We start from the raw sequence: 12709 nt of genomic DNA, 5'->3' as shown, positions 1-12709 counted from the left end.
TGATTGTCTTAGCTCCCAGTACATCTCAGGATTGATTTTAAGATTTTTTTCTGGTTTTTAAATGTCTTAATTGTCTTGCACCCTCTTAACTTGTAGAGCTGCCATTACCTTATGAACCCCTGCGGAAACTGAGGTCCGCTGGCACTGGACTTTTAACAGCTTCCAGAGTCAGAACTCACACTTATGGTGAGACTTCTGTCCAATATTATGGCCCCCGTTTGTGGAACGGTATGCCAGAGAACCTGAGGGCTGCAGAAAATGTTGCTGTCTTTAAGAGCAGGCTCAAGACCCATCTTTTTAACTGTATTTCCTGAATTTAATATTTCTGCTTAGTCTGTGCATTTTCAATGCAGTTGTGTGTTTTTCCATGTGGGGTTGGGGTGGGTAATTGTTTTTGTTTGTTTTTATTGATCTGTACAGCACTTTGAGCTGCTTTTAGTATGAAGGGTGCTTTATACATAAACTTGATTGATTGATTAATTGATAAAGGATTTATTGTGAGTCTCAGTTCAGGAACAGCCTCATCTCCATTTAATAGACTATCGGAATTTGACATCTTTTTTCCCTGATATTTGAAGTCTTAGCTACATAAAATTCCTCTCATTGAGCTCTAGTGATTTAACTGTTTAAAATATTTTGGTGAAAGTTATTTTAGGGTTAAAAGGATGTTCCTCAAATGTTCAAGATCAACATCTAGTAACAAAAAGCAAAACAATACAATAAAAAATTAAGAAGAACAAATACTGATGCATGTTTGATCAATTATCAAATGACATCAGCCATTTGATGAACCTGCAATCATGGAGAAAAATTAAGATAACCAATTTACATGTAATTAAATCACTTTATTTTCCACTAATTAAGCAAGATTAGTCATCAATATGTAAACATTTATTTTAAAATAAAGATTAACATTATTTTACTCTTTAAACAACAGATAACACTAAGTATTCTACCTAAACAAAATAGAACACCACACCATTTATTCAGAGTTGTTCTTCAGTGGACTTACTAATATGCTTTGAGCTTCATGCTGTGATGTTCACGTGGTGCTCTGTGTCGTTTGTTTAGAGCCAATTAATGTCATTTTCCTCATTACTTTAATTCCCTGCACCTGTCGCTCCCTGATTGTTCCCCTTCTTAAGCCTCACTCAGCTTATCAAATGCTATAAGCTAGTCTTTGCGTACGCTCCAACTTGTGTTCATTTAATTATGTCTGTCTTTACTGCAGCTTCCAGCTGCCACTGTCATTGCACTGAAACTTGAGTTTCAGTTCAGTTTGATTGAGGAAGGTTTTTGTACGACTGTTTTTCACTGTGTGAATGGCCACTGACTCCCAATGTTATGAAGACTCTGACAGTAATAAACTGCAGCATCTTCAGCCTGAACTCCACTGATGGTCAGAGTGAAGTCAGAGTTTGATCCACTGCCTGAGAAACGACTTGGAGTCCCTGATGCTTTAGTGCTAGACAAATAAATGAGAAGCTTAGGAGTTTGTCCATCTTTCTGTTGGTACCAGGCTAAACGGTGGCCACTGCTGTCCACATAAACATTCTGACTGGTTCTACAGTTGATGCTGATAGATCCTCCCAGATCAGCTCTCACTGCTACAGGCTGCTGAGTCACTGTGACCTGACCTCTGACCTCTGTGGACACAAAGACATGCAGCAGCTTCATGGTTTAGTTGGCTCCATTTCAGAGGGACAGATGTTCATAGAGGAGAGGAGTTGGATTCTCTGGACTTTACCTGTGAAGCAGCAGCAGAGGAGAGTCCAGATGAGGACGCAGATCAAAGTCATGTTTTTGATGAGGAGGATTTCTGTGTCTCCTGTTGTGATGAAGGACAGCTGTCAGTCATCCAGTGTTCAAATGTCAGGACTATAAACTCTCCCAGAGCGCTGGAGCATGAAACTGAGGATGCAAAGTGTCTCTATGGAAATGTTCTGACTGACTCCAGCAGATCAGTCTGCTGTTGATCAGTTAAACAATCAATTTCTGCCCAGAAATGTATTATTCTGGGCAGAATAATACATACAGGAAGATACAGTTTTAAAGTCCCTACACTGGCTCCCTGTAGCTCAAAGAATAGACTTTAAAATACTGTTGTTAGTTTACAAATCACTGAACGGCTTAGCACCACAATACATCAAAGATCTGCTGTTGTATCAACCTTCCAGACCTCTCAGGTCTTCCGGTTCTGGTTCTGCTCTGCATCCCCAGAACCAGAACCAAACGAGGAGAAGCAGCTTTCAGCATCTATGCACCACAAATTTGGAACAAACTTCCAGAAAACTGTAAAACAGCTGAAACACTGACTTCCTTTAAATCTAGACTAAAAACCCACCTGTTTAGGATTGTATTTGAAACGTAATCAATTACAAATTTATTGATAGAACTTTACTTAATGTCGTGTATTGATTATTGATTCTATGTTGCATTGTGTTTCTGTGTTTGATATGATGTAAAGCACTTTGAAATGCCTTGCTGCTGAAATGTGCTATACAAATAAAATTTGATTGATTGATTGATACATACAGTCTCATAATTGTGGTCCTAGAAGTATCTCCATATATTGCAATTAACCTATAGTCTGGATTCATTCTTTCCCATCTTATGTCATTTTTCTAGGCAATAATGTTTTTAAACATTCATATTGTTTCAAATATTAAGCAAAATATGCTTTAATTGTTGTGTTTAAATCTTGAGAGATGTGCTAAAGTATAAATCTATCTAGTCTACTGTTTTTTAAATTCTTACTTTTGCATTTAAAAATACTAAAACAAACACGTGCAAGCTATTATGGGTTTATTTGATAAACCTGTTTGCACTGTTTTGTTCAAAAATGCAAAGTTTGATTAAAATGTCATAGAAAAGTAAAAATGCTTGCTTTTGTTACAGAACAAACATAAAATTAAGCTAGCGTAAGCCATAAAAGGAACAGTGAAAGCAAAAGGATTTATCACACAAAAAGTAGAGCTAGCAGATCAGGTTTCAGTTGAAAATAAATAAGCAGCCAAAAAACCTGGCTTCTTTTTGGAGTTTGCTTTATGACAAGAGCTGAAGTTCCCAACACTAATTCTAATAATCTGGTCCTTGATTTGTATTAAACTTTTCTTTTACTCCCTACATGTACAACTTGTTTTTCAGTGCAGCTGTGGATCATTTCCTCTGCAGCCATGAGGTTTTTGTACGACGTTGTATCACTGTGTGAACGGGACGTTCTCATTATGTTGACAGTAATAAACTCCTGCATCTTCGGCCTGAACTCTGCTGATGGTCAGAGTAAAATCAATATCATATCCACTTCCAGTGAAACGATCAGACACTCCAGTCCAACGTGAAGAAGCGGAATAGATTAGGAGCTTTGGAGCTGCTCCAGGTTTCTGAAGGTACCAGTGCAAATCATCATCAACAGGTGAACTGGCTTTACAGCTAAAGGAGACAGTCTGTCCTGGAGTAACAGACTGAGATCCTGGAGTCTGAGTCAGGGTGATGACTGCTGAGGAACCTAAAAACATAACACAGAGAGATATTGACACAAATCTAGATCAGAGCAATATTATCAGGATTCACATGTAAAGGATGGTTCATTTGAGTCTTTTTCATTGACAGAAAAAAGAATCCCAAGAAAAGTTTCTATCAGAGTCTCACCCTGAACCAGGAGCCCCAGGATGGTCAGCAGTAGAGCCAGTGACATCATCATTGTGCTGCTGGTGTGTCAGTGGCTCTGAAAGGCCTGGACAGCCACTGATCAACTCTGACCTCTTAACAGCTGGAGCAGAGAGGCAGGACACATATGCAAACACACACAGTCAGTCACATGGAGCTCAGCTCTACATGTTCTCTTCTAACATCCTGGGTCTCTATCGCTGTGTTCTCTGAACTGCAGATGGTTTTGACTTTTCAAATAATCTACAAAAGTACATGAACATACTGAGTAAAAAGAGAGAGGAAATCGACCAGTTAAGACCATATAAGCAGCTTCAACTAAAACTTGTAGGACAAGTGAAGAAACACACCAGTTATAAACTTTTAAAGGTAAACAGCATAGTTTCAAAGTTGAACCAAGAATACCAATTTAGAGTACATTCATCAATTACTTCTGTTATATCTGAGCTATAAAAACATTTCACATACACCAAGGCTACTTTTAAATAAATCAGGGAGTACTTTATGGAAATAAATGTGCCATTATGATTTGAATTAAAAATACCTCTGAAATTTGAATGTTGTATATTTATACTTAATTTTTCAGTGTTACAATACATTCATAATATATATTTCTGAAAAAGTAACTGTTAAAAGTAAAGTGTGAAAATTCTGAGTATATTTTAACACTGAAAATGGAACTACAAATATGCAACATTCAAATTTCAGAGGCATTTTTGATTCTAAGCCTGATGGCACATATTTATTTTTTATGTTTTTAGCTTTTAAAAATCTTAAAAATTCTAGTTCTCCATGTTTTGTGTTCAGAGAGCCATGTCTCTCTACAGTCAGAGGTTTTTGTACGACGGCTCAATGAGTTTGTATCACTGTGGTACACGTTCGGTGGAGGAACCAGACTGGAGTTTGGAAGTAAGTAAAATATAAAGCTGCTTTTTTACTGATTTGCTTCTATTGTTTTAATTCTGTTTGACAGATTGAAGCTAGAAGACATGCATTATTTAATGCTTTACAAAAAAAAGTTTCAAGATACACATAAGTCATACTTAATATCCCAAATTACAACAGAGTATAACAAGTCAGTGCTGATCTAAGAAGTAAAAAATATTTGGTTTGACTTAATAGTTAATCTTGGTTTGTAGTTCAGTTTAGTCAGACAAAGTCAGAGAGCCGTGTCTGTAGTCAGAGGTTTTTGTACGGCGCCTCAGTGAGTTTGTATCACTGTGGTGGACTTTTGGTGGAGGAACCAGACTGGAGCTTGGAAGTAAGTTTATTTCATGCTTAATACTAAATTAAAAAATAATGTCGGGATGCTTTAAAGTAAATTTTTGTATTTTCCTATAAAGGAGGAAATTATATATGTGCATTAATTACTTTCTTACATCAAACAAATAGAATCTGATTTCAAGATGAAGTGAAATATTTTATGTTCAAATTATATAAAATGTTGCTTTGGAAATAAATATCAGAATTGAGGTTTGATATGTTTGTCAATGTTATCACTTTTTAATTTTAATGTTTTTTCTGCTAGTTGTAAACCAGTTTGGTGATTTGGTGTGAAAAATCTAAATGAGTTCAAGTAAAAACCGAATTTATTTTTATTGGTGGGATAAAATCAGTCTTAATCTATACTGTTCAACAAAGACACAGAAAACTTGAAGTTGATTGTTTTTAGTATTTCAAATTAAACTCTTTCTTTAAAATCTATTGAATCTATTGAATGCTTGCTGTAGTTATAAATAATGTATAGTTGCATTTAAAAATGAGATTCTAAAGATTCATTATTATTATTTTATCTTTTTTATTTATTCTTTTTTTATTTATGTATTTTCTCATTTAAGAGTACATAGAATTTTTTAAAATTGGATCCTTTTTTGACTTTTTGTGCTGATCTGAGACTCCTAAAAGGAAGTGAAACAATGTGTCAGTGAGTGACGAGTGGAGCATGAAAACATCTGGCAGAAACTTCTTATTTTAGAAAACCTCTCACTAACTGTAACCATGACACAATATCTGCTGCTTAACATCTACAGCTTCTGTTCTCTAACCTGATTGGTGTTTCCTAGGTGATACCCGCCCCACCCTGACAGTGCTTCCCCCCTCTATTGTGGAGCTGCAGCAGCAGCAGGTTACCCTCATGTGTCTGGCCAACAAGGGCTTCCCCTCAGACTGGACTCTGTCCTGGAAGCTGGACGGCAGCAGCAGCAGCAGCTGGGAGCAGAGCAGGAGCTCCGGGGTGCTGCAGAATGACGGCCTCTACAGCTGGAGCAGCACCCTGAGGATCCCTGCAGACCAGTGGAGGAAGGTGGGCTCTGTGACCTGTGAGGCCTCCCAGGGCTCCCAGTCTGCAGTCACAGAGACACTGAGGAGAGACCAGTGTTCCCAGTCCTGAGCTGGTTCTTCTTATTTGCTTTTTAATTGTTTTTACAGTTTTATTACATTACCACTCTTGGTCTTCTCTCTGTAGAAACAAAATGTTTCTCCAGTTTGACTCTGAAAATGTTTCTTTCTTTTTAATAAACTCTGGTTTCTTTAAACAATAAAAATTTTTGTCATTTGTTTCTAAGAAATTTGAACCATCTAAAAATTAAATGTTATTGGAAATGTTTCTAATAAATTACGTGAACTAATTCTGTTTAAATCATTTTTTCTTTCAAATAACTAGAGGTATCAATCAAGATGATCTAAGCAAATTGGTTTAACTCTTTACTGATTGTTTCATCTCTCAGTCTGCTGTTCCAAGTGGAAATGTCTAAATCAATAAGATTTCATTTAGATAATGGAAAATGCGCCAACTCCTTGTTGAATACTTATGAAAAGACATGTTTCATTTATATATATATATATATATATATATATATATATATTTATTTTTTTTTAAATAGTCTGAGATCGTTGCTCTGTATTATCAGAGTGTCCTGATGCAGATCTTTGTATCACATTTGCTGAAAAAAGTTCTAGAGTGAATTTCTGGTGACTAAATTCAGTTCCTGTTCTGTTGAAACTGTTCAGTACAAAATTTGAATTAAAATTTGAAATCAAAAAAGCTTTCAAACAGGAACTGTATTGCTCTTATTATTAATTAATAGAAAATAATTTGTCTTTAGTTTATTAAAATTATGATTTTTTCCCCTGTAACATTTTGAGTCAGATCAGTTCCTCTTTCTCTCTGAGGTTTTTGTACGGCCTTGTATCACTGTGTGAGTGGGAAGCTGTTACGTTGCTGACAATAGTAAACTCCTGCATCCTCAGCCTGAACTCCACTGATGGTTAAAGTGAAGTCAGTCTGTTCTGCTTTTGCACGAAAACGCTCAGGAACTCCAGACTGACGTTCTGTGGTATCATAAATCAAAAGTTTGGGAGCTTCTCCAGGCTTCTGAAGATACCAGTTGATGTCATCACCTATCAGTCGGTCAGATTTACACCTGATGGAGACGGTCTGTCCCTGAACAGCAGACTGAGCTCCAGGAGTCTGAGTCAAGATGATGTCTCCTGAAGAATCTATAGAACATGAAACAAACACACATTTATGGCAAAATAAGATTAACGTTTATAGTAAATGTAAAACAGTTTTTCCTGTTTTTAATGTATATGTAATGCTACAGCAGAGAGACTCACTCTGAACCAGGAGCCCCAGGATGGTCAGCAGTAGAGTCAGTGACATCATCATTGTGCTGCTGGGGTGTCAGTGGCTCTGAAAGGCCTGGACAGCCACTGATCAACTCTGACCTCTTAACAGCTGGAGCAGAGAGGCAGGACACATATGCAAACACACACAGTCAGTCACATGGAGCTCAACTCTACATATCATCAGGTTTCCTCCTCACTGCTCAGACAGTGGTGAATAGTGGAAGAAAATACTCTAGAGTAAAGAGCTTTCTTCATTTCCTCTATTTGTAATTCTGATGTGCTTCATTATAACAATTTTTTATTATGGTATAATAACATTCTTTATTTGAAGCATGTTTAATAGATCTTCAACACAAACAACAAAACAAAATCTTGAAGCTAAAGCTCAATTATCAAACACATTTTCCTAAACTCTCGTTGAAGTTAAACTGTTGACATCAACACTCAGATCATTTTATTCATTTAAGATCTGCAAACTGTTTGTGTGAAAATCTAGTTGTTTTTTCTTTACATTGTGGCTGTTGCTATTCCAACAGCAACTACAAATAATCTTAGGATTTGTGTCAAATTATACATTTTATGATTTTTGTCATGTGATTCTAATTGATTAATTGATTAAAACATGGAACTAATACAAACTAAATTAACTTGTGTGATATTTTTAAATGCTTTAGTGTAGAATACTTGTTGCTGATGTAGAATTCACCCATACAGTAATAAACTGCAGCATCTTCAGCCTGAACTCCACTGATGGTCAGAGTGAAGTCAGAGTTTGATCCACTGCCTGAGAAACGACTTGGAGTCCCTGATTCTCGAGTGCTGGTATAATAAATGAGCCGCTTAGGAGTTTGTCCATCTTTCTGTTGGTACCAGGCTAAACAGTGGGAGCCGCTATAAACATAAACATTCTGACTGGTTCTACAGTTTATGTTGGCAGATCTTCCCAGATTAGCTCTCAATGCTGCAGGCTGAGTCAGTGTGACCTGACCTCTGACCTCTGAGGACACAAAGACAAAAACATGCAGCAGCTTCATGGTTTAGTCGGCTTCATTTCAGAGGGACAGATGTTCATAGAGGAGAGGAGTTGGATTCTCTGGACTTTACCTGTGAAGCAGCAGCAGAGGAGAGTCCAGATGAGGACGCAGATCAAAGTCATGTTTTTGATGAGGAGGATTTCTGTGTCTTCAGTTGTGATGAAGGACAGCTGTCAGTCATCCAGTGTTCAACTATCAGGACTATAAACTCTCCCAGAGCACTGGAGCATGGAGCTGCTGATGCAAAGTGACTCTATGGAAATTCTCTGAATGACTCAGAGGGAATTTGGATCTAATTGATTAAATTTAAAAATGAAAACTCTTTGGCAAAAATGCAACTAAATATGTTGAAAATAACATGAGACTTTTTCAAAAACCTCTTTATTGAAAGTGTACTTAAATAAGTCTGGGTGTTTTTTTATGAACTATTTCTTGCATGATATGCTTTTTGTAAAAAATGTCACTCAGTTTTGTATAATTTATATTTAATGCAAACTTAATGTTATTAACAGGGACTGTTCAATGTTTTATTCATGTTTAAAAACAGATCATTATACAGTGAAAGGTGTCAAATGTAAATTGTTGACTTCTATTTGTTTCCATTTGGATACTGTGAACAGCAAGAACAAACCTATTCATTTTCCAACTTGTTTTTCAGAGTTTCTGTTCAGTCAGACTGAGGTAGGCTTTGTATGAAGTGAAATCATTTGATCTGGCAATGAGTGGATGTAAATCCTGAGTATTTATGGGAAGATGGTGATTGAAGGCAGCTGCACCTTAGCAGTGTCAACTCGATGCTGCTTCTGTAGTCAAGGAGGAAATTGCCTAGACTATCAGTTTCCTCATGGAAGGAGATGATAAAAGAAGATCTGCTGATCTCAACAAGTGTTTGCAGGAGGGAGAGGGGGGATCAATGAACTGTATCAGACCCGTTAGTTTAATTTGACTGAGGGAGGTTTTTGTACGATGGTTTTTCACTGTGTGAACATCCACTTGCTGTTGATGTAGTGACGACTCTGACAGTAATAAACTCCAGCATCTTCAGCCTGAACTCCACTGATAGTCAGAGTGAGGTCAGTATTCCCAGAGTTTGATCCACTGAAACGATCAGGGATTCCAGAATGACGGGTGCTTGCGCATTTAATAAGGAGTTTTGGAACTTCTCCTGGTTTCTGAAGGTACCAGTTGAAACAGTAATTTACACTTGGACTGACTTTACATTGAATAGAGACAGGCTGTCCTGGAGCAACAGACTGAGATCCAGGAGTCTGAGTTATGGTGACTTGTCCTGAAGATCCTGAAAACACAAAAAGACAAAAACCTTCCTAAAGAAAAATCAAAGTTGAATAAATTCTATCACCATCCAAATTGAAGATGTCATGTCATAAATCCTGGAGAACATGGCTACATTTTAACACAAAGTTTACAGCAGAGAGACTCACTCTGAACCAGGAGCCCCATGATGGTCAGCAGTAGAGTCAGTGACATCATCATTGTGCTGCTGGGGTGTCAGTGGCTCTGAAAGGCCTGGACAGCCACTGATCAACTCTGACCTCTTAACAGCTGGAGCAGAGAGGCAGGACACATATGCAAACACACACAGTCAGTCACATGGAGCTCAGCTCTACATATCATCAGGTTTCCTCCTCACTACTCAGACAGTTGTGATAAATTAAAATAGTGGAAGAAAATGCTTTAGAGTAAAGAGCTTTCTTCATTTCCTCTATTTGTAATTCTGATGTGCTTCATCCTAACACTTTTGTATGATATTATTACAACATTCTGATGTTTTTATTTGAAGCATGATTAATATTAGATTTTCTCCACAAACAACAAAACAAAATCTTGAAGCCAAAGCTCAATTATCAAACACATTTTCCTAAACTCTCGTTGAAGTTAAACTGTTGACATCAACACTCAGATCATTTTATTCATTTAAGATCTGCAAACTGTTTGTATGAAAATCTAGTTGATTTTTTCTTTACATTGTGGCTGTTGCTATTCCAACAGCAACTACAAATAATCTTAGGATTTGTGACAAATTATACATTTTATGATTTTTGTCACGTGATTCTAACTGATTAATTGATTATAACATTAGTGCTAAACATAGAACTAATACAAACTAAAGTAACTTGTGTGATATTTTTAAATACTTTAGTGAAGGTTCTGTTTCTTACTACTATCCATTTCTTCATCAAATTAAGTTGTTTTTTTAAAGTTATCCTATCTTTTGTCAACCAAATAAGCTTTATATCATTCAAATTAGAGTGATGCTGTACATTTTACTCATTTATTTTAAAACACCTTCATAAAAATTTGTGTGTATCCATGTGAAGGATTTCAGTAAACTATCAGTTTCTGCAGCAGCTGGAAGCTGCAGCAACATAGTTTCAGTTCAGTTTGACTGAGGGAGGTTTTTGTATGACTGTTTTTCACTGTGTGAACACCCACTGGCTGTTGATGACATGAAAACTCTGACAGTAATAAACTGCAGCATCTTCAGCCTGAACTCCACTGATGGTCAGAGTGAAGTCAGAGTTTGATCCACTGCCTGAAAAACGACTTGGAATCCCTGATGCTCGAGTGCTGGTAGTATAAATGAGGAGCTTAGGAGTTTGTCCATCTTTCTGTTGGTACCAGGAGAAATAGTTGCTATAAATATTCTGACTGGTTCTACAGTTGATGGTGGCAGATCCTCCCAGATCAATTCTCAATGCTGCAGGCTGCTGAGTCACTGTGACCTGACCTCTGACCTCTGAGGACACAGAGACAAAAACATGCAGCATCTTCATGGTTTAGTCGGCTTCATTTCAGAGGGACAGATGTTCATAGAGGAGAGGAGTTGGATTCTCTGGACTTTACCTGTGAAGCAGCAGCAGAGGAGAGTCCAGATGAGGACGCAGATCAAAGTCATGTTTGTGATGAGGAGGATTTCTGTGTCTTCTGTTGTGATGAAGGACAGCTGTCAGTCATCCAGCGTTCAACTGTCAGGACTATAAACTCTCCCAGAGCACTGGAGCATGGAGCTGCTGATGCAAAGTGACTCTATGGAAATGCTCTGACTGAGTCCAGTAGAGATTTGGAACTATGTGACACTCATTTTAATAACAGCCTATTTATTTTAATTTTTCTGTAGTAAATGTTCTTCCCACGTAACATTCAACACAGTTCACAAAACAGTTTGTTGTTGAGAAAAATATATTGACTTTACAATATGTTTACTTGTTTTGTATGAATAATGTAAACAGTTTTATCTTTTTTAATATCTAATAATCATTTTGGGGATTATACACCATATAAACAACAGATGAACAAATAAATTTTCATGTGATGATTAAGTCTTTCCATCACAATGTTCCATGACATGATTACTTTGTTTTGAGCAAAATATTTTTACCTTAATTTTAAATGTTTAAAACAACACCCAATGTTTTTGTTTTTTTTTAAAGTTGTATCAGCTGATAAAGGACTAATGTCAGATTTGAGCATTTTGGTAAGACAAGGCAACTTAATTTATATAGCACCTTTCAGCCAAAGATAATTCAAAGTGCTTGTACAAGAAGTTACTTTAGTCTGTAACCTGATACATTGCACCTTTCCTCCTGTGGTTAATTCATACTGTGTATTGTTCCTGTTTTAAATAAAATTGTTTGTAAATCGCACTTCATCATACATGGTGACAGGCCCCAAGTTCCCAACTATCCTGCAAGGATAAATGGGTGTTTTGAAGTGTTCAAGATAATTTGACATTTAGTGTTAAAGAAATCAAAGACATTTTATTTTAAAATTACACATTTTGTTGTGACTTTCTGTTCCTTTATTCACAGTGATTCCTGGTTAGATTCCCTGTTATGTTTTGGGCCATCATCATATTGTAGTCCAGTGCTGGTTAAGGTTCACAGTGCTTCATATTTTCCATCATGCACTGTAGTTTTCATGGTGAGTTGTGTCACAGTGATCCCACTGCAGCAAAGAACCTTAGAAGCATGACACTTCCAACTCCATGCTTCACAGCTGGTATGAGATCCCTGACAGGGAGAGCTGTATTGGTTGAAGACAATGATTTGGTTCCTTTTTGGAAAACAAAAAACAAAACTTAGTTTTTGACTCATTTGTCCAAAAACTATTATTCCAGAGGTCCTCGTCTTGGAATATAATTATTCAGGCAAACTTTAGTCTGGCCTTTTTACTTAGAGAGCAAAGCTTTACCCTTTGATCGTCTCCCATAACAAAAGTTACATTAGTGCAGTCTCTTCTATTTTAGAGTCAGTCATGTGTTTAATAACAAAAACAGCAAGTCAAAATGCTGTAAGTCTTGTGTTGAAATGTTTGGGTTTTCAGAGACTTCACTAAATATTTTACAATCTGTTCCAGGG

The 12709-nt window shown here is 36.8% G+C and overlaps 6 gene segments (V, D, J or C); 1 reads left to right on the top strand and 5 right to left on the bottom strand.

Moving 5' to 3' along the window:
• Positions 1 to 1090: 1090 nt before the first annotated feature.
• On the bottom strand, positions 1091 to 1799 carry LOC111610547. The segment is given in 2 exon segments: positions 1091 to 1646; positions 1748 to 1799. Coding segments are annotated over 2 exon segments (387 nt in total).
• Positions 1800 to 3200: 1401 nt separating this feature from the next.
• Positions 3201 to 3831, bottom strand: LOC111610555. The segment is given in 2 exon segments: positions 3201 to 3508; positions 3652 to 3831. Coding segments are annotated over 2 exon segments (360 nt in total).
• A 651-nt stretch (positions 3832 to 4482) lies between these two features.
• LOC111610611 lies at positions 4483 to 6206 on the top strand. The segment is given in 3 exon segments: positions 4483 to 4578; positions 4849 to 4930; positions 5733 to 6206. Coding segments are annotated over 3 exon segments (504 nt in total).
• A 496-nt stretch (positions 6207 to 6702) lies between these two features.
• Positions 6703 to 7353, bottom strand: LOC111610560. The segment is given in 2 exon segments: positions 6703 to 7167; positions 7285 to 7353. Coding segments are annotated over 2 exon segments (360 nt in total).
• A 1951-nt stretch (positions 7354 to 9304) lies between these two features.
• Positions 9305 to 9791, bottom strand: LOC111610610. The segment is given in 2 exon segments: positions 9305 to 9627; positions 9773 to 9791. Coding segments are annotated over 2 exon segments (342 nt in total).
• A 974-nt stretch (positions 9792 to 10765) lies between these two features.
• LOC102230078 lies at positions 10766 to 11318 on the bottom strand. The segment is given in 2 exon segments: positions 10766 to 11088; positions 11196 to 11318. Coding segments are annotated over 2 exon segments (375 nt in total).
• Positions 11319 to 12709: the final 1391 nt, after the last annotated feature.

The sequence above is a fragment of the Xiphophorus maculatus genome, chromosome 13, assembly GCF_002775205.1.
Source record: "Xiphophorus maculatus strain JP 163 A chromosome 13, X_maculatus-5.0-male, whole genome shotgun sequence".
Lineage (NCBI taxonomy): Eukaryota > Metazoa > Chordata > Actinopteri > Cyprinodontiformes > Poeciliidae > Xiphophorus > Xiphophorus maculatus.
The sequence above is the reverse complement of the archived record's forward strand: the minus strand, read 5'-3'. Positions and strand labels throughout refer to the sequence as shown.